This window comes from Manis pentadactyla, chromosome 2, assembly GCF_030020395.1.
Source record: "Manis pentadactyla isolate mManPen7 chromosome 2, mManPen7.hap1, whole genome shotgun sequence".
NCBI classification, from domain to species: Eukaryota; Metazoa; Chordata; class Mammalia; order Pholidota; family Manidae; genus Manis; species Manis pentadactyla.
Genome location: NC_080020.1, coordinates 111,859,012 through 111,885,236, shown reverse-complemented (window position 1 = coordinate 111,885,236; position 26,225 = coordinate 111,859,012). Strand labels below are relative to the sequence as shown.

Below are 26,225 nucleotides of genomic sequence, written 5' to 3'. Positions count from 1 at the left end.
TTATGAAAACTAACTTATTCAATTACCAGAAAAACCTATGAGGTGTTAGGTACTATTATATTATCTACTTAACAGATGAAGAACCTGATTTACATGGAGACTAAGTAACTCACCCAAGACTACATTATCAAAATCAGGATTTGAACCAAGACATTCTAGTTCTGGAACTCATTTGCTTAACACTTCGCTATCCTGCCTCTCAAATATTTGATTAATGACTCATTTACTTTGTTTGCTCCAAGGAAATCAAAGTTGCCCTGGCAAACTTACTTTTATTATGAAGATGTTTCATGCAAATAAAATCAGAAAAAAATAGTTTAATGTAGAAGTCTCTGCTAGTGCAATTATTGACCCATTTATCAAAAGCAAATACATATTGTGATTTTTCTATAATAATCATGATTTTTTACACCCACTGGTTGATGATACCTCTCTGGAAAAAAACTCCAGCACTTTGTAGTTAAGAATTTTATATATTTATAATGGAATCTTCTCAATAATTGGTGCTGGAACAACTAACTGCACATTCACATGCAAAAAATGAATCTAGAATTAGACCTTATAACCTTCACAAAAATTAATTCAAAATGGATCACAGACTTAAATGTAAAAGGCAAAAGTATAAAACTCCTAGAAGATAGCTTAGGGAAAACCTGTATGACTTTGTGTAAGGCAATGAGTTTTTAGATATAACACCAAAGGCATGATTCATGAAAGAACTAATCGATGAACTGGACTTAAAGAATAAAGGACTGTAATCCAATGTACAGAAAGAACTCTGAAAACTCAACAATAAGAAAGCAATTTGATTAAAAAATGGATCAAAGACATTAAAAAGACACCTCACCAAAGAAGATGTGCAGATGGCAATTAAGCATGTGAAAAAATGTTCCACATGATATGTTGTCAGAGAAATGCAAACTAAAACAGAGATATCACTACATTCCTATGAGTCTGGAACACTAAACATGAAATGCTGGTGAGTATGTGGAGGAATAGGAACTCTCATTCATTGTTTATGGGGATGCAAAATGGTACAAGTACTTTGGAAGACAGTTTGGAAGATTCTTACAAAACTAAACATATTTTCACCATATGATATAGCAACCATGCTCCTTGATAGTTGCCCAAAGGAGGTGAAAACTTATGTCCACACAAAAAGCCTCACGTGGATGCTTAAAGCACCTTTATTTATAATTGCCAAAACTTGGAGGCAACCAAGATGTCTTGCAGTAGGCGAATGGATAGGTAAACTGTGGTACATTCAGATAATGTAATATTATTCAGTGCTGAAAGGAAATGGATTATTAGTCATGAAACGACTTGGAGGAACTTTAAATGTGCATTACTAAGTGGAAGAAGCCAACCTGACAAAGCTACATACTGTATGATTCCCGGGAAAGGCAAAACTATGAGGACAGTAAAAAAAATCAATGGTTGGCAGGGGTTAGTTGGGGAAGAAAGAATGAATTTGCAAAGCACAGAGGATTTTTAGGGCAGTGAAAATACTCTGCAAGATACCATAACTGGAGTTGCATGTCATTATACATTTGCCCTAACCCATAGGATGTACATCATGAGTGAACTCTATATCAACTGTGGACTTTGGGTGATTATGATGTGTCAGTGTAGGTTCATCAATTGTACCACTCTGGTGGGGGATGTTGATGTGTGGAGGCAGAAGATATATGGGAAATCTCTGTGCTATCCCCTCACTTTTTCTTTGAACCTTAAACTTCTCTAAACAGTTAAAGTCTTGATAAAAAGAAAAATAATTTTATGTATCCTCTCAAGTTCTCACCAATAAGTCCTTTTCTACCGAGGAGCTGAAATAACTATAAGATGGGGTTACATAATGAGCTGAATTCTTAAAGTTCTGTTTTACTGCCTAAGGCCTGTTTATCTGTACTCAGAAAAGAGAGAGTGACAATAATAATTACTTTTGTTAAAAGAACAATGAACTGGCTTTACTGATTGGAGTTCACATTGACTTTGGAACTGTGGTTCAGTAACCTCTTGGGATGAAACCAAACTTTGTTGTCCTAAATTTTATAACAACTTGCATATAAGAGAAGAAGATTTTGCCTTCATAACTACTTTCTTTATTTTATTCACTCTTTAACAAATATTTACTGAGGGCCTACTAGACTTGTGCTGTATGGAAGGGTGCTAGATTATATGAAAGAGGTACCTAATTTAGTTGGAGGTCTATAAAGGTCTGTAAATGCTTACAAGAGCATTGAAGTTTATTTTGAGACCTGAAGGAGGAATAGGGTTAAATTAAGAGCATGGGGATTGGTGAGGAGTCAGAGCTTTCAGGACATCATATTCTGGGCCTGTTTATAGAGCTGGAAGAAGACTGCTGTGGTGAAAGCAGAAAAAGATGAAGTTGAAAAGGCTTTGGAAGTCATGTTAATAATTTTGCATTTTATTCTAAAAGGAATGGAAATGATATTGGACTTGATCATTATTATTTAGGGTGTATAGATAAAACATAATTTATGGTAGGAGACTAAAGTAGCAGTGGAACTAATGAGTAACTATTTTTTTCAAGTAGAAAGAGATTTAGTATTGGCAGTTAGATGTTCACAAAGCCCTTGGAAACAGTGGAGGTATAGATGGCAAGGGCTGCCCTAGGCCCATGCTGTAAGGCCCACTGTTGCAGCTGTCACCCAGAAGCCAGGGATTGCTCTTGTCTGGTTGCCCCAGCTCCAGGAAGAGCAGCTACTGCCAACATACATGCCTCCCAGAGCCTGCTTGTCCACCCATTTTCCTAGCTGCTAATGAGTAACTTTTTGAAAATATTTTCAATAAGTAACACTTACATGACTAAGAAGAACAGGACTAAACATGGGTTAGCCAGATTTCAGAAATAGACGAATAAGTAATATGACATCAGTTCGTAACAGATAAGGAGTCATTAAAATTAAAGAAATTAAAAACCAATTTGAAGTGAAAACAATAGTAAATAAGTGAATCAAGTGCTTTAGGAATCCTTGTTATGGGCTGGGAAACTCTATAACCAAAAATGTCTAATAGTCAGAGGGAGGCTTGGGCAAAGAGCATTTTGTGGCAACATTTTTAGCTACTTAGTTATTTTTGGCTTCTCAGTCCTTTTCAGTCATATGGTAAATACCCAAATACACTCAAAAGGTGGAGAACTGTGGGAGTTTCCTCACAGAGAAGGACAAAACGCAAAGAAAGGGAGTTTGTTGGTTTTTCTTTATAATTCTGTGAATATTAAGTGTCACGTTGGCGTAAACGCGTCTTAATAATTAAAGGGTATTACAGAAGTTCCTGGTAATGTTCACTCATTCAGTGGAGAGTTTGAAAGGCAGCCTCTGCGGCGCTTATGCCCCGCCAGCCCGCTAGGGCGGCGCTGCCCAGGAGGCCGCGGTTCCTTCACGGGAGGTGCCTTCTTGGCCTTCGGGGCGACTCTAACCCTCGGAGGCGGTACTTCCTGAGCGGTTTGCAGCGAGTGTCCTGCAGCTGTTTGGGTGGCAGCGTTGGTTCATTCGCCCGCTGGCTGCCCGCCATGGAGCGTCCGGGACCCAGTGAAGGTGGGTTCCTTCGAGGCGATGCCGGGCAGGGTGGGCCGGGCTGGGGACGCCAGGGGCGCCACGCTAACGAGGCCTCCTCTTTATCCTCCTCTGCGTCACTTACAGGCTCAGATCCATCGGCGCCGGACCCTCAGCTTGCTGTCACCATGGGCTTCACGGGGTTCGGTGAGTGAGTTCTATAGACAGGCCCGTCTCCTTTCATAGAGGTTTAAAGAGCCGCATTTTGGGAGGTGAGGACGAGTTGTCACCTCTGTTCGCACCTTCCCCTACGCGGAGCCCTAATTACTTCAGGTCTGGTGTATATCTTGCAATTTCTTGATACTCCCATTCTCATCCGTTTTCTAACTGAGCAGTCTGTTGGGAACAGTGTAGGTGACATTTATGGGAAGCACTGTGAGAAAGAAAAATTGCTGAGTGGCCCATGCAGTGGTTGGTTGGTGGAGGGAGTTGTCTTTCGTCCTGAGCCTGAGAGCTAACCATTCACAGGTCTGTAGGTCTGTAGTGAGATGGCCGTTTTGTCAACAAATGGGCCATTGGGTGATGTTATACTTGTTAGTAAGTCCTTTCCGATTCAAGTCTTTCTTCTCCAGAATCATCATTGCAGCCTCTGTAGAACCTAGTTGTGGTATGTTAGTTATGTGATAAAGGAAAAGGTCTCAACGATGTAGCCATCTTTTGAAAACATCACTGTCGGTAAAAAAACAAATGTAAATTGTTTTCCCACCCCATTTCAGTTGGATCTTGGAGAGTACAAATGTCAGATCTCTTGTTCATTCATTCATATATTCATTTATTCTGGTAATGTCTTGAGCCATGTTTTTACTATCTCCAGGTAGTCATGTCTTCAAAAGTACTAAATACTTCTGTGGTACTATAGTACTGATTTTTGTTCCAGTTCTTTAAAGTAGCTCCTCCCTAACTTCAAAAGTAACACATATTCTTAGCAGAAAATCTAAAGAATGCAGTAAATAGGAAGGAAAGAAGTAAAATCACTCATAATCTCATGGTCTAGAAATTGACTTAAATGCATAATTTTTTGAAGATTTTCTCATGTTATGAAATGCTCTTCTAAAACATGATTGTTGATGGCTGTATAGTAGCTTATTAATAAAAGTGCCATAGTTTGTAGTATTTTTAACTCCCCCCTACACAGTTTCTAATTCTAACTTATTAGTAATAGGAAAATGAAAGGTTTTATAGAAAATTTTTATTTTCTTTTGTAAAAGGAATTTTATGTATATTTCCATGGGGTAGATTTCTGAAGGAGGGATTACTATAATATAAAATATAAATGCTAAAAGTAACCAAAAATTGTATATATATCTTTTAAAAGCTTGTTAAGGTACCTGAATTCCTTGTTATCTTGTCCTCTTCATCTTCAAACAAACTACAGCACCTCTAGTCCTTCTCCCACTTTATATCTTTCTGACTTTTCCTGCCATATCTATTCTTCATCTTTGCTTGTAAGGGCTACTAGGATTACATTGGGCCAACTAAGATAATCTCCCTATTTTACAGTCCATAACCTTCCCTTTGGCCATGTATTGTAACATTCACTGGTCCCAGAGATTAGGACATAAACATTTTCTGTTCTCTCTGAAACACCAATATTTAAAAAAATTTTTTTATTTTGGTATCATTAATCTACAATTACATGAGGAACATTATGTTTACTAGACTCCCCCCTTCACCAAGTCCCTCCCCAACAAACCCCATTACAGTCACTGTCCATCAGCAGAGTAAGATGCTGTAGAATCACTACTTGTCTTCTCTGTGTTGCACAGCCCTCCCCGTGCCTCCCCCCACATTATACATGCTAATCTTAATGCCCCCTTTCTTCCCCACCCCCTTATCCCTCCCTACCCACCCATCCTCCCCAGTCCCTTTCCCTTTGGTACCTGTTAGTCCATTCTTGGGTTCTGTGATTCTGCTGCTGTTTTGTTCCTTCAGTTTTTCCTTTGTTCTTATACTCCACAGATGAGTGAAATCATTTGGTATTTGTCTTTCTCTGCTTGGCTTATTTCACTGAGCATAATACCCTCTAGCTCCATCCATGTTGCTGCAAATGGTAGGATTTGTTTTCTTCTTATGGCTGAATAATATTCCATTGTGTATATGTACCACATCTTCTTTATCCATTCATCTACTGATGGACACTTAGGTTGCTTCCATTTCTTGGCTTTTGTAAATAGTGCTGTGATAAACATAGGGGTGCATCTGTCTTTTTCAAACTGGGCTGCTGTATTCTTAGGGTAAATTCCTAGAAGTGGAATTCCTGGGTCAAATGGTATTTCTATTTTGAGCTTTTTGAGGAACCTCTATACTACTTTCCACAATGGTTGAAGTAATTTACATTCCCACCAGCAGTGTAGGAGGGTTCCCCTTTCTCCACAACCTTTCTAACATTTGTTGTTTTTTGTCTTTTGGATGGTGGCGATCCTTACTGTGAAACACCAGTATTTTTAAGGGGCACTTCAAGATGAATTAGAGGGAGATGGGAAAATTGGCTGGATAATGGTACTTAATGATGAGACACTCATTAAAAATTCCCTGGGAAGTAAACTCTTTCTTCCTTGTTATTTTATGGTTATTTTTTAGCTGTGCTATAAATTAGACTAAGTGGTTATTGATCAATTAGTAAGTATTTATTAAGTACCTAAAGTTTGACCAGCTTTTGCAGGAGAATCACAAGTCTGCTACTTCTTCCTGTTTTAGGAAAAAAAGCTCGCACATTTGATTTGGAAGCAATGTTTGAACAAACTCGTAGAACAGCTGTGGAAAGAAGTCGGAAGACACTGGGTAAGGAGTTCAGTTATCTGCTCTCCTATTGGTTTAAATACTGTATACACCTAACACAAGTATTTTGATGGTTATTATAAAACTGAAAAAAAAGGTCAAAATTGTTAAAAGACCATATGTGTTGGTTTCTTTGGAAGCAGAGGTTATTATTTTTTTAACATGGTAAATTGAGTGTAAGAAAGATAAAGTCTGAATGCTAAAATCTTTTAGGAGTTTGTGCAGTGAGCAAACAAGGATTATAAATTAATTTGTAATAATCAGAATAGCCATTTCTTTATTACTTGTCCTTCCACCTCTTCCTGATTTTCATTTCACCTTTTTCTTTCCTGCTTGCGGTGCAACTAGTATTTGGAAGGCTGAGTGAGAGGTGGCTCTCAGACCTGTGTACCCCGTTTACTGTTGACCCAGATAGTATTATAGAATTGAGACATACAGTAAATGTGTCTGCTTCTGTTGAGTCCTTGCATTAATGACATTTAATGAGGCCTTAATTTCTGGACTGTCTGATTTGATATGAGGTGGTTGGCAATTCAAGGCAATTCTAGGTATTCAACTCTAATACTCAAGAGTTTTTCAAGGAGACCAACTCCTTTACTGCTTTTTTTGGATTTGATTCAGATCATTCTTACACTAGAGAAGTAATAGATGTAACCTGATAGAGCAAAGGGCTAGAAATCAGAGACAGGATTCCTGGAAAAATTTAAGTGATTGCTGTTTTGTATGTCTCATTGTGGTTTTAAAATGATAAATTATATAGCACGTATCTACATATACTATTTTTAAAAAATTTTGTTACTGTGAAATTTCAAATATATACAAAAGTAATGAATTCCCATGTACTTACCACACACCTTTAACTATTGTAAGAATTCATGGCTAATGTTATTTCTATTCACTTCCCCTCTCAAATTATTTTGACATAAATCCTAGACATTTATTTCATCTATGAATATTTTAGTATGTATCTTTAAGAGGTAGAAATCCTTTTAAAAAACTCAACCAAAATACGATTACCATACCTAAAAATATTAAATAATTTAATATCACATAAATCACAAAGACATGCTATTTGAAGCATATTTATTTACTAATGCTTTAAACACTGAGTTTTTAAATATTTTAGTGAATGGTTATATTATTATAGCTTTCTTATATTTATCTCTTTCAGCAGGGATTGTCTTATTCACCTGAGTTTCATAACCCCTTGTACCATGCCTTGCAAAATAGGTTCTCAATATATATTTGAGAAGATTGAATTGAATTTAGAACTGTACTACTGCCTTTTAAAAAACAGATCCTGCTTTGGAGAATGTTTAAAATGGCATGATCCATTGTAAAGAGCTTGGCATTTGGAGTTGGAGGACTTAGTTTGGCGGGTCAGCTCCACATTCTACTGGATGAGTAACATTGGATAGAGTTTCAAGTTTCAGATCCTTAGTTTCTCCATCTGTTAGATAGAAATGATAGTAAGATCTCCCTTGGAAGGTTGTTGAAGGGATTAAGATGTTGGTCATAGTACCTTTTAAACAGTAAGGTACTTTATAAATACCAGTTTTAATTCCTATTTTTTTTCTTGGTAAAGCATGTGTGCATTTAGTACCAAAGAGAAATTCTGGTGAAGAGTAACGACATTTTTTAAATTTTGAAAAATTATGTCAAGGCCATGTTCTCCTGTGGTGTTTGTGTGTGAATTAAATGTGTTGAACTTTCTTGATTAAGTATTACATCCTTGGATTTAGACTGCTGTTTTTATCTCTGTTTTAAATACATGAATCCAAAGTTTGAATTATCTTAAAATAAAAGTAAAGAAATTCTGATTTGGGCATTCATTATCTTGTGATTGGTAGTGGAGTCTTTTCTGGGCTTCGATGCCAGACTTGAAGAAGATAAGAACTCTTGTTCCTTAAAAGTAAGTTGTATATATGGATATGAACTGTTTTGGTTGTTAAATGCCCTGGTAGGAAGGATAAAATGCAGTAAAACCTCAATAAAATATACATTATGTAAAATATCAGGAAGTAATAATGGTATGGATTGTTTTTTAGTGTTTTTTTATGTTCTTGAAAGCTATGTCTAGAATATATAAAGATATAGATCCTTTTTTAGAACTGTTATAGTGTGAGATAAATGAGGAAGAAAAATATCTTATTCAATTGCTTATTTTGGGGGTGCCCATGTTTTGGATAGATTATGAATCTTCTCTGTTACATGACTGGAAAAATCTTCCTTGAAAAAATGATTAATGACAGGATTTGAATATGATTTCAATGGATGATATTATCATCCTGCAAAGAAAAATTGTCCCAGAGATTTTAGAAATTAGAAAAGCTTAAATTTTATTTTTTGTACTAGAAACAGCCTTCATATCGAGTTAAATCCTACCTTATCTTTTAGGTTTTTGCCCATATTTTATCTTTTCTAGGTATTACTTAAAATCCCCTCTGGACATAATAATTGTTTCATGCTTTTGTTTCCATTACACTTTAACAATTGCTATAAATATATTTTAATATTATTTATATCTTGAGGACAAGAACCTTGTTCTTCATTTTTCTCCTTACAATGCCTAACACAGAGCTGGGTACATAGTAGTTACATCCCAGATATTTAATGGAGAAATGTAACTAATGTAGCTAAAGTATTCTAATTTATTTTTTACTTCCTAGCATTTTGGCATTATGCATTTAAAATTAAATGTAAATTTTCATGAAATTGGGAGACTAGTGTATTGTTTTAAATTAGAATAAAAAAGAATTATCAAGATTTAAGACCTATGAATAAAAAGAATATGATTAGAAAACATTTATTCTAGCTTATATTTTTAGCAATTTTATTTCCTTTACAGTTTATCTTAATTCTCATTTCTTCCTTTTAGTTAAGTGGTTGCTCTAATGATTGGCTCTGAGATTTTTGGGTTCCGTATTATATTCATTTGAATCTGCATTTTGTGTAAATCAGCTCAGATGGTACATGATAGTTTTGGGTAGTTAACTCTTTTTTGACCTAGGCAAAAGTCTCATGCATATGGGGTGCAGAAATGGCTATCCAAAATTGTTAATTATTTCAGAGTCAAGAGAGTCAATAAAATGAAGTGCATGGAAGAATAAAGTGTGGTGTTGGTGGGTGGGTTACTTTTGTTAGGGAAGATATACAGCATTTCTGTGGTGTTTGGTTCTACATGTCTATAGTGTGTTTGGTTCTACATGTAAAAATACATAAAACAATTCCCTCTATCAGGGAGTTACTGATTTCTGTATCATTTTGTTTTTTTCTTGTCAACGAGGAAAAAATTTTTTTCTCTAAATGTCTTTCCCCTGTTTTACCTTGTTTTAATGAAGTAGCAGATGACAGTAGGAACCTCTCTGTATAGAAAATCTTTGCTATTGCAAAAAGAGATTAAGAATTTAAATAAAAAATGTAGATACTTCACTAGGGACAAGTAATTTGGAGTATTTATGCACTGGTGAGGAACTCTAGTACAGGTGTGTGGGTCACAGTTTCCAGGTAGTCTGGTAACAAGCATGCAATAAGAACTTTCTTTTATTTTAGCCTCTTGTAGAGAGAGGTAGGCTCACTGTTTTATAAGGCACATGGTGCTCATTGGATAATTTTAGTTTCTGAAAAGTCTGGTCACATGAAGAAAGATCCAGTTGTGGATTCTCAGTTCACTGCTTTAGGACTTAAAGCTCTGTGACTTCTCTATGCCTTAGATTCCTCAACTCTAATGTAAGGATAATAGTGTATAATTGAAATTTGCTAAGAGTAGAACTTAAATGTTCTCACCAAAAAAAAAAAAGGATAAATATGTAGAGTGATGGATGTGTTCATTGACTCCATGGGGAGAGTCATTTAACAATGTATATGTGTATCAGGTTGTCATGTTGTACACTTTAAATATCTTACAATTGTATTTGTCATTTTTACCTCAATAAAGCTGGAAAAAAAAAAACCCTACTTCAGTGGTTGTTATGAAGATTAAAGGAATTAAGTTATAGGAAGTACTAAAAAAAACCCGATATATGGTGCATAGTAAGCTCCATGTAAGTATTAGCTGCTGTTATTTTTGTTAAAGTAAGGCAGATATTAAGATGCTTTTGGTTACTTGTAAAGAAGTCATGAAAGATCTAACTAAAAATGGCTCAAATAAAAAAAATTAAATATTGCCCATGACAAGAACTCTGGAATGTGACTGTTTCATCTTCTGACATGAAGGACATGAAATTTTTTCCCCTTTTTCTGCTTTGTCAGCTTTAGGGTATTGGCTTGTCCTAAGCTGACTGCACTCATGATCTAAAATTGTCAGAAATTTTGTTACAGGAAGATGACCACATCCTCAGGCTGAAAGGAGACCGTTTTGTATATCTTTTTAGGAGTAAGAAAACCTTTCTCAAATGTACCTCCAGTTGACTTCCTGTCATATCTTATTGGCCTCACATCAGTATTAGTGTTACATATCAGTTCCAGAAATAGCCATTGGCAGGTGCGTGGTTGACTTAGACTCAAGCTTCACTCGCTCTGGGCAGGGAAGGGCCAGCATCTCCTGAAACACAGTGTTGCCTCTTACCTAGAGAAAATTGTGCTTTTTCTTAGCAAGGTAAAAGGGAAGTGGCTGTTGGGTGGGTGGCTAATAATTAAGTGCCTTAGTATTTGTTGATCAGGGTCAGAACAACCCCTAAGACCTGAGTCCAGAGTCTAAGTGTCCCAAGTATGGTTTCACCTCCTAAAATCTCTACCCTGCATTGGAGGGTGAGAGGGATTGACTGGAGACGCAGGATGAAGGTAGGAGCCAAGCATGCCCACTCTTAAATTTGGACATTATCCTTCTCTTTTTTTACTTTTTCAACTCCTCCAGCATCAGAGTACATAATCGCTGACTCCTAACCCACCTCAGCCCAGTGGAGAGCACACAAAAAAATCAGCATGAGCTAGAGCTATAGCATTTGCCTTCTTCCTGGAGAATTTTATCATCCATGTTTGAAATGAAAGACTAGCTGGTTATAGATACTTGCTGTCTATCTCCTTGTTCCTCATCCCCCAATTTCTAGGAACAAAAGATCCTAAAGAGTACAACATTCCAATTCATAAGTGCTTTTTGATACTGTTAAAGAAAAAAATGTTAAAAGATCATTTCAGATTATTGAGGACGGTGGCAGTTGAGAACCAGACTATTCATATAATTCATTTCCTTCCCACTTGTAGAGTATGTGCCCCCCAATTGTACAGTGATATTATCAGAGGGAAAGATTACATTTCCTTGGATAAATATTTTTGTTTTTCCAAGGTAAACAACTCTAGAAACCTAATGTAATTGAAATTTTCTCATGATTTTGGTAGGAAGTCTCTGACCAAAAGTCCAGTGTGAGGAATTCAGAAATGAACAAAGTACTGAATTTATGGTTTAAAATATAAAAATAGAAAGTATATTATATAAAATATTACTTTTGAATACTTTTTTTTATCACGTTCCACATCCTTTTGCATAGTGCAATCATGGTTCATGTACTGTTTACATGCATATTTTGCTTAGCATATCTGTTAATATTTTCTCAGATTTCTACATTTTCCATCACTACTTTTATAGGCGGTATTGCCCAGTGTTGGGCATTTAGGTTGATAATTTTTTGCTATTGCAGGTAACACTTTAAGTTACATCTTTATGACTATTGATTTTTAGCCTTTTTAATACTGACAAATTTTGAAGTTTTAACTGTTGGACAATTCTTTTTTATCTTTTCAGAGGCAAGAGAAAAAGAGGAAGAAATGAACAGAGATAAAGAATTAAGAAGGCAAAATGAAGATGTTGAACCAACATCTTCAGGCTCAGATGTGGTCCGAGATTGCTCTAAATTATCTTCCAGGTGCTTGATTTTCTCAAAAGGATTCTATTTAGCTATCATGTTCTATGTGTTCATAACACAATTTAGGCAAAGATCTTGATATTAAAAGCTTGCATAATTTTTCTCATTTTAGACAATTGTATATCTGTAGGCCTATGAAAAAGTTCTTAGCCACACTGTGAATCAATTGAGTTTTTCTAAAGTATTCCAGATATACTGTTAAAGTGTATGCCTTTTGACAGTGGAGCACATCTATATAAAGTTGGAAGGGTATTGACAAGTTTGTAGTTTGTAATTTTTGTCATATTTAATTTGGCATTTACATCCAAAATTCTGCATTTATGATAAACTTTTTGGTGGCATCCTTTATGGAAACAAATAATAAGAAAGAATATAAATAGAGGCACATTATAAAGTTTGAGTTACAGGAGATAGCAGCCATTAAAATTACTTTAAAGTGAAATTTAATACTATGTAACTTAATTACCAAGAACTTAAAAAAACATAAACAGATATCGAGATATCAAACCTGGATGGAATAATATAAAAAATCTGATGTTGTTTAGGTGTATTTTTAATTGTCACATTGGTTCCATAAGCTATTCATGGCAAAAGCTACTACTGGATTGACATGTCTTCTGTTCATGTTAGAAAAACATAAAATAGTAAATACACAAACCATCACTTGTATTATGTAATTTCATTTTTTGCTAATTTATTCCTTGATGCAGATGTCAGTCGAGGCTCTTGAGCAGGTTCTCACTCAGTAATATTGGCCTCTTCTATAGCTTATCTTTGTGGGTAGAGGGGGAATCTCCATGGCACTGCAAGTCCAGTTCTCCTTTTTCATAACAATGCAAACCTAGTATCTGTTAGTATCTGAAGTATATAGGTGTGTTTGTAAACATTAGTGAAGAGCAGGGGTCAACAAACTTTTTCTCTCAAAGACAGATAGTAAATATTCTAGACATTGGGGTTCCATCTGAGAAAGACTGTCTTTTTCAACTACTCATCTGTGCCATAGACAATAATAAATGAGGAAGGTTGGCTATATTCCAGTAACTCTTAAAAAAAAAGCACTAGGCCAAAGTTTGCCAACTCCTGCTATAGAGTGTCATTCCTTTGTATACTAGTCAGATACTCAGTTTTGCATTGTCTATGGATTCATATTAGTTGTCAATCTTGCAGTGTCCTTGGGTTACATATGATAGAAAAAAAAAGAAAACTCCTTTCTAAGAGGAACATTTAATATTTACCTGTAGTTTCTTACTTTTGGGATGATTTAAGATATCAAAAAGCTACCATTTTGTTTTTGGGGATTGACAAATAAATAATGATTCCATTAATTTGTAAAAATTTCAGTAGTTCTGTTAGTTCTATATTTTGTTGCAATACTAACTTTAAAACCCGAAGGTAAAGAACATGAACTACTGGTACTGGGAATAAATTTTATTGATACAACAAAACACAAGCACTACTTTTGTCATTAGTGATTAAAATTACAGAACTACTATTGACATTATAAAATATAAAGATAGAAATAATCACCAAGAAAAATATCATAATACACCTTTATTAATGCATTTGATTAAAAAAATGGATGTTTACTTATTACCTCTGTTTCAGGAGGCTTCAAATGAATAGTCTGTGGCAGATAAACAGGCCTGTTAAAAGCTTAACTGAGAATGTATTAATATCAGATATATTTCGTGTAGATTTTCTATATTGCTAGAGGGTTCTTTAAGCTAGTTCTGTGCATTGACTCATGTTTCATAAAAAACCTTCATTGTAGCTAAATTTAAGTAAAACTTTGAAGTCTGTTTTAAAAAAGTAGCCACTTTAAGAACATTTTTATTTACTACAGAGTCAATCCAAAGATCTTCTACTGTATCAGTGTATATAATAAGTTATTTTTTGAATTTAGCACTGAGACAAAAAAATCCCTCTCTTCTTTAAGTGCTTTTTCTTATCAGACACACAGAACGCTATTGCCCTTTTTGCTATGATTCCTATAAAGCTTAGAGTTCCATTTAGTGTTCTTTGTGATTGTCTCATCTAGAACTTCAGTTTAGGTAACAATAATTTTGAGCTGGGAACAGGGTTCATGTTCTGGGAATTGATGGAATCATCTGGCTACAACTGAGTGTTCAGTTAGTTATCTTGAATATATTGTGACTTTTACTTCTACCATTCAAAACATTAGTAAATCTGTGCCTCTAACATTTTCATATTAAGAAAACACATGGAAACATCTAGAAATCAGGTAACCTTTACAAGGCCTTTGAAGTCAATGGCTGAATTGGTAATGGGTTTAAAACATTGCTGACTTTTTGCCTATGAATTGTTTTTCAGAAAAAATTATGAAGTTCACCTATGGGCCAGGCAGTGTTTTATATTCTAAGAAATACAGTTAAAACAGGGTTTCTATTTATAAGGACATAACAGGCTAAGGTTCTTTTTTTTTAATTGAAGTATCATTTATATACAATCTTATGTTGGTTTCAAGTATACAAGACACTCATTCGACAGTTACCCATATTATTAAATCCTCACCCCAACTAGTGCTGTTACTATCTGTCAACATAGGAAGACGTTACAGAATCATTGGCTGTATGCTCTACTTTCATCCCCGTGACTGACTTATATTATGATTGAGAATTTTTGTGCCCTTTTATCCCCTTCACCTTTCTCCCTTGGCCCCAACCCTTCCCCCATGTTAACCACCAGTCACTTCTCATGTTTGTGAGCCTACTGCTATTTTCTTCATTTTGTTTTGTTTTGTTTTTAGATTCCACAAATAAGTGAAATGATATAGTATTTGTCTTTCTCCACCTGGCTAGTTTCAGTTAGCATAATACCTTCTAGGTCCATCCATGTTGTCACAAATGGCAATATTTCTTTCTTTTTTATGGCTGAATAATAGTCCATTGTGTATATATACCACATCTATTTTGTCCATTAATCTATTGATGGACAATAAGGTTGTTTACATATCTTGGCTATAGTAAATAATGCTGTAGTAAACATAGGGGTACATTTATCTTTTTGAATCAGGGATTTTGTTTTCTTCAGGTAAATTCCTAGAAGTGGATTGCTGGGTTAAATGATGTTTCAATTTTTAGTTTTTTGAGTAAACTCCAAACTGCTTTCCACAGTGGCTGTGTCAATTTACATTCCCACCAACAGTGTAGGAGGATTCCCTTTTTTCAACATCCTTGCCAACACTTGTTATTTCTTCTATTGGATAATGTGCATTCTAACTGGTGTGAGGTGATTCCTCCTTGTGGTCTTGATTTGCATTTCCTTGATTATTAGTGGTGTGAAGCATCTTTTCATGTGCCTGTTGGCCATGTGTATCTTTGGAAAAATGTTCAGGTCCTCCGTCCATTTTTTAATTGGGTTATTTGTTTTTTTGGTGTTGAGTCATATGAGTTCTTTATATATTTTGGAAATATCCTTAACAGATGAATCATTTACAAATGTATTCTCCCACACAGTAGGTTGCCTTTTTGTTTTGCTGATGGTGTCCTTTGTAGTACAAAATCTTTTTAGTTTGATGTAGTCCCACTTGTGCATTTTTGTTGTTTCCTTTGCCTGAGGAGATGTGTCCAGGAAAAAGTTGCTCATGCTTATGTTCAAGAGATTCTTGCCTATATTTTCTTCCAAGAGTTTTAGGGTTTCATGTCTTACATTCAAGTCTTTGATCGATTTCAAGGTTACTTTTGTGTATGGAGTTAGACAGTAATCCAGTTTCATTCTCTTGCATGTGGCTGTCTGGTTTTCCAAACACCTGCCTTTTCCGAAGAAGCTGTCTTTTCCCCATTGTATATTCATGGCTCCTTTGTTGTATATTAATCGACCATATATCCGTGGGTTTACATCTGGGCTCTCTGTTCTGTGCCATTGATCTATGGGTCTGTTCTTATGCCAGAACCATATTGTTTTGATTACCATAGCTTTGCAGTATAGCTTGAAGTCAGGGAGTGTAATACCCCCAATTTTGTTCTTCTTTCTCAGGATTGCTTTGGCTTTTTGGGGTCTTCTGTGGTTCTATTTGTGCTAGCTCATTGAAAAAATGCTATTGGTATTTTCATAGGGATTGCATTGAATCTATAAATTGCTTTGGGCAGGATGGCCATTGTGACATTATTAATGCTTCCTCTCCATGAGCATGAGATAGATTTCCATTTATTGGTATTGTCTTTAATTTCTGTCATGAGTGTCTTATAGTGTTCAGAGTATGGGTCCTTCACCTCCTTAGTTAGGTTTATTCCTAGATATTTTATTCTTTTCTATGCAAGTGTAAATGGAATTGTTTTCCTAATATCTCTTTCTGCTAGTTTGTTGTTAGTATGTAGGAACACAATAGATTTTTGTGTATTAATTGTGTATCCTGCAGCTTTGCTGAATCTAGTTATTCTAATATTTTTTTGGTGGAGTCTTTAAGGTTTTTTATATGTAATATCATGTCATCTGCAAATAATGAAAGTTTAACTTCTTCCTTATCAATTTGGATGCCCTTTATTACTGTATTTTGTCTGACTGCCCTAGCTAGGACCTCCAGTACTATGTTGAATGAAAGTGGTTAGGGTGGACATCCTTGTCTTGTTCCCAATCTTAGAGGAAAAACTTTCAGCTTTTTGCCATTGAGTATAATGTTGGCTGCAGGTTTGTTGTATATGGCCTTTACTATGTTGAGGTATGTAACTACTATACCCATTTTATTGAGCATATTTGTCATGAATGGATGTTGAATTTTGTCAGATGCTTTTTCAACATGTATTGAGATGATCATGTTTTTTTTATCCTTCTCTTTGTTAATGTGATATGTGATAATGATTGATTTACAAATATACCATCCTTGCACACTAGAATAAATCCCACTTGGTCATGATGGATGATCCTTTTGATGTATTTTTGAATTGGATTTGCTTGTATTTTGTTGAGGATTTTTGCATCTATGTTCATTAGGGACATCAGTCTATAATTTTCTTTCTGTTCAGTGTCTTTGTCTGGGTTTGGTAATAGAGTGCTGCTGGTGTCATAGAATGAGTTTGGAAGTATTCCCTCCTCTTCTACTTTCTGGAATACTTTAAGGATGGGTAGTAGACCTTCTTTAAATGTTTGGGAGAATTCAGCTGTGAAGCCATCTGGACCTGGACTTTGTTGGGAGTTTTTTGATTACTAATTCAATTTTGTTGCTAGTAATTGGTCTGTTCAGATTTTCTGTTTCTTCCTGGGTCAGTCTTGGAAGGTTGTATTTTTCTAGGAATTAGTCCATTTCTTTTAGGTTGTTCAGTTTATGGGCATACAGTTTTTCATAGAATTCTCTAGTAATTCTTTGTATTTCAGTGGTAGCCAATGTGACTATTCCTTTTTTTTGCTTCTGATTTTGTTTATTTATTTATTTATTTTTCTTGATAAGTCTGGCTAGGGGTTTGTCTTTTTTTTTTCTAATCTAATATTCCTTTAATTTCTTTTTTTTTTTTTTTGTAGTTTTTATTGAAGGGTAGTTGACACACAGTATTACATTACATTAGTTTCAGGTGTACAACACAGTGATTCAACATTTATATACATGATAATTCTAGGTACCAGCTATCACCATACCAAGTTGTTACAATATTTTGACTATATTCCTTATGCTATACATTACATCCTGGTTACTTATTTATTTTACAACTGGAAGTGTGTACTTTTTTTTTGTTGTTGTTGTGAGGGCATCTCTCCTATTTATTGATCAAATGGTTGTTAACAACAATAAAATTCTGTATAAGGGAGTCAATGCTCAATGCACAATCATTAATCCACCCCAAGCCTAATTTTCGTCAGTCTCCAATCTTCTGAGGCATAACAAACAAGTTCTTACATGGAGAACAAATTCTTACATAGTGAATAAGTTACATAGTGAACAATACAAGAGCAGTCATCACAGAAACTTTCGGTTTTGCTCATGCATTATGAACTATAAACAGTCAGTTCAAATATGAATACTCATTTGAATTTCATACTTGATTTATATGTGGATACCACATTTCTCTCTTTATTATTATTATTATTGATAAAATGCTGAAGTGGTAGGTAGATACAAGACAAAGGTATAAAACATAGTTTAGTGTTGTAAGAGAGCAAATGTAGATGATCAGGTGTGTGCCTGTAGACTATGTGTTAATCCAAGCTAGACAAGGGCAATAAAACATCCATGTATGCAGAAGATTTCTCTCAGAATGGGGGGGGTGAGGTTCTTCTAAGCCTCACCTCTGTTGATCTCCAATTTCTCACCTGATGGCCCCCCTGCGACTGTGCCTGTCTTAGGTTGTTCCTCCCTTGAGGAATCTTACCCGTCTCTGGCTAACCAGTCATCTTCCGGGGCCATACAGGAAATGTAAAGTTGATAAGTGAGAGAGAAGCCTTATTGTTTGAAAAGGTTAGCTTTTTACTTCTTTGCATATTTATGCCCTGTGGCTTCTATGCCCAGCATTTGTCTTGAGGTATCTTTACCACTTGGAAGAATTATGATACTCGGTAAATTTGATATGAGGCACGAATTCTATTTAAGGGTTGTAATTAGGAAGGAAGAAGAAAAGCTATAGAAGTAGCAGGCGGAAGAAAACATGGGAAGATTGATTATTTCTTTGACATCTCTTCTTGTAGAGTAACTTCAGCATGTATAGGTTTTAAACTACTAATTAAATTGCGCACACACATTAACATAATAGGAGTATAGTTACATAACCAAAGCATACCTGTAATTACCAGCCATCTCCAGTGAAACCAAGAAAACCAGTTAGGCACCTTAGGCATTTGTGAAAACTTATCTATGATATGGTGGATATTGTCCAACTGAGCTTGAACAGTCTGAGAGAAATCAGACAAATTAAAACAACCCATTCCTGGGGAATGTTCACATCCCATATGTTCTTTTAACAGTAAATAGTCTGTAAGATTTTGGAGCGCTACAATTTGCACTTCTACGAATTTTTGTTTGAGTTCCAACACTATAGATCCAGTCAAATTTGTTGTTTTACTGTATGCACAGGCCAGCTTAGATATCTCCTTCTTCATTCCCATGGCAAGTCCAGGAGCTGGTGGGATGAGTGCATCTACAGCTGTAGCAGTGCGTGGATCTTTGTTGGGGTTTTTTGATGATCATCTTCTGGCATGAGTCTTCCAGAGAGTGCTGATGTTGGAAGTTCTTTTTCATATCGTATCTTAGTTCATTTTCAGGGTAGCCCAATTAGGCTTTGATCTTCTGTATAAACACAAACAGACCCTTTGCCTACACTTTTATGTGCCCTTTATACCCTTGTGTAGAACTCATTGGAGGTTACCACACAGGAACTGCCCTGTTTTTCTGTTTTGTTTTTGTTTTGTTTTGTTTTTGGTATCACTAATCTACACTTACATGACGAATATTATGTTTACTAGGCTCTCCCATATACCAGGTCTCCCCTATAAACCCCTTTACAGTCACTGTCCATCAGCATAGCAAAATGTAGAATCACTACTTGCCTTCTCTGTGTTGTACAGCCCTCCCTTTTCTCCTACCCCCCCATGCATGCTAATCTTAATACCCCGCTACTTCTCCACCCCCTTATCCCTCCCTACCCACCCATCCTCCCCAGTCTCTTTCCCTTTGGTACCTGTTAGTCCATTCTTGAGTTCTGTGATTCTGTTGCTGTTTTGTTCCTTCAGTTTTTCCTTTGTTCTTATATTCCAAAGATAAGTGAAATTGTTTGGTATTTCTCTTTGTCCCCTTGGCTTGTTTCAGTGAGCATAATAACCTCCAGCTCCATCCATGTTGCTGCAAATGGTTGGATTTGCCCTTTTCTTATGACTGAGTAGTATTCCATTGTGTATATGTACTACATCTTCTTTATCCATTCATCTGTCGATGGACATTTAGGTTGCTTCCAATTCTTGGCTATTGTAAATAGTACTGCAGTAAACATAGGGGTGCACTGATCTTTCTCATACTTGATTGCTGCATTCTTAGGATAAATTCCTACAAGTGCAATTCCTGGGTCAAATGGTAAGTCTGTTTTGAGCATTTTGATGTACCTCCATACTGCTTTCGAGAATGGTTGAACTAACTTACATTCCCACCAGCAGTGTAGGAGGGTTCCCCTTTCTCCACAGGCTCGCCAACAGTTGTTGTTGTTTGTCTTTTGGATGGCAGCCATCCTTACTGGTGTGAGGTGATACCTCATTGTAGTTTTAATTTGCATTTCTCTGATAATTAGCGATGTGGAGCATCTTTTCATGTGTCTGTTGGCTATCTGTATTTCTGTTTTGGAGAACTGTCTGTTCAGTTCCTCTGCCCATTTTTTAATTGGGTTATTTGTTTTTTGTTTGTTGAGGCATGTGAGCTCTTAATATATTCTGGACATCAAGCCTTTATCGGATGTGTCATTTTCAAATATATTCTCCCATACTGTAGGGTTCCTTTTTGTTCTATTGATGGTGTCTTTTGCTGTACAGAAGCTTTTCAGCTTAATATAGTTCCACTTGTTCATTTTTGCTCTTGTTTTCCTTGCCTGGGGAGATATGTTCAGGAAGAGGTCACTCATGTTTATGTCTAAGAGGTTTTTGCCTATGTTTTCTTCCAAGAGTTTAATGGTTTCATGACCTACATTCAGGTCTTTGATCCATTTTGAGTTGACTTTTGTGTATGGGGTTAGACAATGGTCCAGTTTCATTCTCCTACATGTAGCTGTCCAGTTTTGCCAGCACCATCTGTTGAAGAGACTGTCATTTCGCCATTGTATGTCCATGGCTCCTTTATCAAATATTAATTGACCATATATGTCTGAGTTAATGTCTGGATTCTCTAGTCTGTTCCATTGGTCTGTGGCTCTGTTCTTGTGCCAGTACCAAATTGTCTTGATTACTATGGCTTTATAGTAGAGCTTGAAGTTGGGGAGTGAGATCCCCCCTACTTTATTCTCCTTTCTCAGGAGTGCTTTGGCTATTCGGAGTCTTTGGTGTTTCCATATGAATTTTTGAATTATTTATTCCAGTTCATTGAAGAATGTTGCTGGTAGTTTCATAGGGATTGCATCAAATCTGTATATTGCTTTGGGCAGGATGGCCGTTTTGACGATATTAATTCTTCCTAGCCACGAGCCTGGGATGAGTTTCCATCTGTTAGTGTCCCCTTTAATTTCTCTTAAGAGTGACCTGTAGTTTTCAGAGTATAAGTCTTTCACTTCTTTGGTTAGGTTTATTCCTAGGTATTTTATTTTTTTTGATGCAATTGTGAATGGAGTTGTTTTCCTGATTTCTCTTTCTGTTGGTTCATTGTTAGTGTATAGGAAAGCCACAGATTTCTGTGTGTTGATTTTGTATCCTGCAACTTTGCTGTATTCTGATATCAGTTCTAGTAGTTTTGGGGTGGAGTCTTTAGGGTTTTTTATGTACAGTATCATGTCATCTGCAAATAGTGACAGTTTAACTTCTTCTTTACCAGTCTGGATTCCTTGTATTTCTTTGTTTTGTCTGATTGCCATGGCTAGGACCTCCAGTACTATGTTAAATAACAGTGGGGAGAGTGGGCATCCCTGTCTAGTTCCCGATCTCAGAGGAAATGCTTTCAGCTTCTCGCTGTTCAATATAATGTTGGCTGTGGGTTTATCATAGATGGCCTTTATTATGTTGAGGTACTTGCCCTGTATTCCTATTTTGCTGAGAGTTTTTATCATGAATGGATGTTGAACTTTGTCAAATGCTTTTTCAGCATCTATGGAGATGATCATGTGGTTTTTGTCTTTCTTTTTGTTGATGTGGTGGATGATGTTGATGGACTTTCGAATGTTGTACCATCCTTACATCTCTGGGATGAATCCCACTTGGTCACGGTGTATGATCCTTTTGATGTATTTTTGAATTCGGTTTGCTAATATTTTGTTGAGTATTTTTGCATCTGCGTTCATCAGGGATATTGGTCTGTAGTTTTCTTTTTTGGTGGGGTCTTTGCCTGGTTTTGGTATTAGGGTAATGTTAGCTTCATAGAATGAGTTTGGGAGTATCCCCTCCTCCTCTATTTTTTAGAAAACTTTAAGGAGAATGGGTGTTATGTCTTCCCTGTATGTCTGATAAAATTCCGAGGTAAATCCATCTGGCCCGGGGGTTTTGTTCATTGGTAGTTTTTTGATTACCGCTTCAATTTCGTTGCTGGTAATTGGTCTGTTTAGATTTTCTGTTTCTTTCAGTGTCAGTCTTGGAAGGTTGTATTTTTCTAGGAAGTTGTCCATTTCTCCCAGGTTTCCCAGCTTGTTAGCATATAGGTTTTCATAGTATTCTCTAATAATTCTTTGTATTTATGTGGGGTCCGTTGTGATTTTTCCTTTCTCGTTTCTGATACTGTTGATTTGTGTTGACTCTCTTTTCTTCTTAATAAGTCTGGCTAGAGGCTTATCTATTTTGTTTATTTTCTCGTAGAACCAGCTCTTGGTTGCATTGATTTTTGCTATTGTTTTATTCTTCTCAATTTTATTTATTTCTTCTCTGATCTTTATTATGTCCCTCCTTCTGCTGACCTTAGGCCTCATGTGTTCTTCTTTTTCCAATTTCGATAATTGTGACATTAGACCATTCATTTGGGATTGTTCTTCCTTTTTAAAATATGCTTGAATTGCTGTACTTTCCTCTTAAGACTGCTTTTGCTGTGTTCCACAGAAGTTGGGGCTTAGTGTTGTTGTCATTTGTTTCCATATATTGCTGGATCTCCATTTGATTTGGTCATTGATCCATTGATTATTTAGGAGCGTGTTGTTATGCCTCCATGTGTTTGTGAGCCTTTTTGCTTTCTTTGTGCAATTTATTTCTAGTTTTATGCCTTTGTGGTCTGAAAAGTTGGTTGGTAGAATTTCAGTCTTTTGGAATTTACTGAGGCTCTTTTTGTGGCCTAGAATGTGGTCTGTTCTGGAGAATGTTCCTTGTGCACTTGAGAAGAATGTATATTCTGTTGCTTTTGGATGTAGAGTTCTATAGATGTCTATTAGGTCCATCTGCTCTACTGTGTTGTTCAGTGCTTCCGTGTCCTTACTTATTTTCTGCCAGGTGGATCTATCCTTTGGGGTGAGTGGTGTGGTGAAGTCTCCTAGAATGAATGCATTGCAGTTTATTTCCCCCTTTAGTTCTGTTAGTATTTGTTTCACATATGCTGGTGCTCCTGTGTTGGGTGCATATATATTTAGAATGGTTATATCCTGTTGTTGGACTGAGCCCTTTATCATTATGTAGTGTCCTTCTTTATCTCTTGTTACTTTCTTTGTTTTGAAGTCTATTTTGTCTGATATTAGTACTGCAATCCCTGCTTTCTTCTCGCTGTTGTTTGCCTGAAATATGTTTTTCCATCCCTTGACTTTTAGTCTGTACATGTCTTTGGGTTTGAGGTAAGTTTCTTGTAAGCAGCATATAGATGGGTCTTGCTTTTTTATCCATTCTATTACTCTGTGTCTTTTGATTGGTGCATTAAGTCCATTAACATTTAGGGGGACTATTGAAAGGTATGTACTTATTGCCATTGCAGGCTTTAAATTCGTGGTTACCAAAGGTTCAAGGTTAGCCTCTTTAGTATCTTACTGCCTAACTTAGCCCGCGTATTGAGCTGTTATATACAGTGTCTGGATATTCTTTTCTTCTCTCCGTTCTTATTCCTCCTCCTCGATTCTTCGTATGTTGGGTGTTTTGTGCTGTGCTCTTTCTAGGAGTGCTCCCATCTAGAGCAGTCCCTGTAAGATGTCCTGTAGAGGTGGTTTGTGGGAAGCAAATTCCCTCAGCTTTTGTTTGTCTGGGAATTGTTTAATCCCTCCATCATATTTGAATGATAGTCGTGCTGGATACACTTGGTTCAAGGCCCTTCTGTTTCATTGCATTAAATATGTCATGCCATTCTCTTCTGGCCTGTAGGGTTTCTGTCGAGAAGTCTGATGTTAGCCTGATGGGTTTCCCTTTATAGGTGACCTTTTTCTCTCTAGCTGCCTTTAACACTCTTTCCTTGTCCTTGATCTTTGCCATTTTAATTATTATGTGTCTTGGTGTTGCCCTTCTTGGATCCTTTCTGTTGGGGGTTCTGTGTATTTCCGTGGTCTGTTCGATTATTTCCTCCCCCAGTTTGGGGAAGTTTTCAGCAATTATTTCTTCTAAGATACTTTCCATCCCTTTTTCTCTCTCTTCTTCTTCTGGTACCCCTATAATACGGATATTGTTCCTTTTGGATTGGTCACACAGTTCTCTTAACATTGTTTCATTCCTGTAGATCCTTTTATCTCTCTCTATGTCAGCTTCTATGTGTTACTGTTCTCTGGTTTCAATTCCATCAATGGCCTTTTGCATCCTATCCGTTCTGCTTATAAACCCTTCCAGAGTTTGTTTCATTTCTGTAATCTCCTTTCTGGCATCTGTGATCTCCCTCCGGACTTCATCCCATTTCTCTTGTGTATTTCTCTGCATCTCTGTCAGCATGTTTATGATTCTTATTTTGAATTGTGTGTCAGGAAGACTGGTTAGGTCTGTCTCCTTCTCTGGTGTTGTCTCTGTGATCTTTGTCTGCCTGTAGCTTTGCCTTTTCATGGTGATAGGAATAGTTTGCAGAGCTGGAACGAGTGACGGCTGGAAGGACTTCCTTTCTTGTTGGTTTGTGGCCCTCCTCTCCTGGGAGAACAGCGACCTCTAGTGGCTTGTGCTGGGCAGCTGCGCGCAGACAGGGCTTCTGCTTCCTGCGTGGCTGCTATGGAGTTTATCTCCGCTTTGCTGTGGGCGTGGCCTGGCTCGGGCAGCTGCTCCAAAGTGGTGGAGTCGCGTTGGAGGGGGAGCTCCCTGGAGGCTATTTATCTCTGTAAGGGGCCCCTGAGCTTCCTGCAGCCCAGGGGATTAGGGTGCCCAGAGATCCCTGGATTCTCTACCTCTGGATTAAGTGTCCCGCCCTGCCCGTTTAAGACTTCCAAAAAGCACCCACCAAAACAGAACAACCACCACACCAAAAAAATTTTTTTAAATTAAAAAAATAAAAAGTAAAAAATAAAATAAAAAATGGTCGCTCGTTTTTCTTTATTCTCCGGCGCCAGCCTCAGGCATCTACTCACTGGTCTTGCTGCCCTGTTTCCCTAATATTGGGTTCCCTATCCCTTTAAGACTTCCAAAAAGCGCTCGCCAGAACAAAACAGAATAAAAAATATGTCCGCTCGCTTTTGTTATGTCCTCTGGCGCCAGGCCTCCAGTACCCGCTCACTGTTCTTGCTGCCCTGTTTCCCTAGCATCCAGGGCCCCCTGGGCACGTACTGTGTCTGCGCTCTGGCCCGGATGGCTTGGGCTGGGTGTTCGGCAGTCCTGTGCTCCGTCTCCCTCCCGCTCTGCCTATTCTTCTCCCGCTGGGAGCCGGGGGGAGGGGCGCTCTGGTCCCGTGGGGCCAGCGCTTGTATCTTACCTCTTTTACGAGGCGCTGGGTGCTCTCAGGTGCAGATGTGGTCTGGATGTTGTCCTGTGTCCTCTGGTCTTTATTCTAGGAAGAGTTGTCTTTGTTATATTTTCATAGCTATATGTCGTTTTGGGAGAAGATTTCCGCTGCTCTACTCATGCCGCCATCTTGGCTCCAATGGGGGTTTGTCTATTTAAAAAAAAATTTTCTCAAAAAACCAAATCTTGGTTTCATTGATTTTTTTTCTATTGTCTTATTCTTTGCTTTATTTCTTCTTGCTCTGGTATTTATTACATCCTCCTTCTAACTTTGGCCTTGAGTTGTTCTTTTTCTAGTTTTTTAAATTGTGAGTTCAGACTTTATTTGGAATTGTTGTTGTTTCTTGATAAGCTATGAAGTTTCTTGTCTCTTTTTTGCTTATATCTTGTTTCTTTATAGCGGTGATTAGATTACTTCTTTCACTGTCATTTTAATGTTAGATCTTATATTAGATACTTGAAGGTAGGTAGGTATCTGCTGGAAAGAAAAAAGAAAATAATGGTTGTGATTTTATACTAAGAAGCTGCGTTTTTCTTTTCAAAGAACTTCATTTCTAACTAGAGATCAGCA

General features: G+C 36.8%; 1 protein-coding gene across 2 annotated transcripts in view; it reads left to right on the top strand.

Annotated features, from left to right (window-relative positions):
* The first annotated feature begins 3,337 nt into the window (after window positions 1–3,337).
* The window catches only part of WDR70 (WD repeat domain 70), a 404,364-nt gene continuing 381,476 nt past the window's right edge, over window positions 3,338–26,225 (top strand). For both annotated transcript variants that reach the window (XM_036886101.2, XM_036886094.2), the window contains exons 1-4: window positions 3,338–3,560; window positions 3,666–3,725; window positions 6,276–6,359; window positions 12,097–12,217. In XM_036886101.2, the coding sequence (XP_036741996.2) occupies window positions 3,353–3,560; window positions 3,666–3,725; window positions 6,276–6,359; window positions 12,097–12,217 (473 nt within the window). In that variant the 5' untranslated portion in view covers window positions 3,338–3,352. The remainder of the gene's footprint in view (window positions 3,561–3,665; window positions 3,726–6,275; window positions 6,360–12,096; window positions 12,218–26,225) is intronic.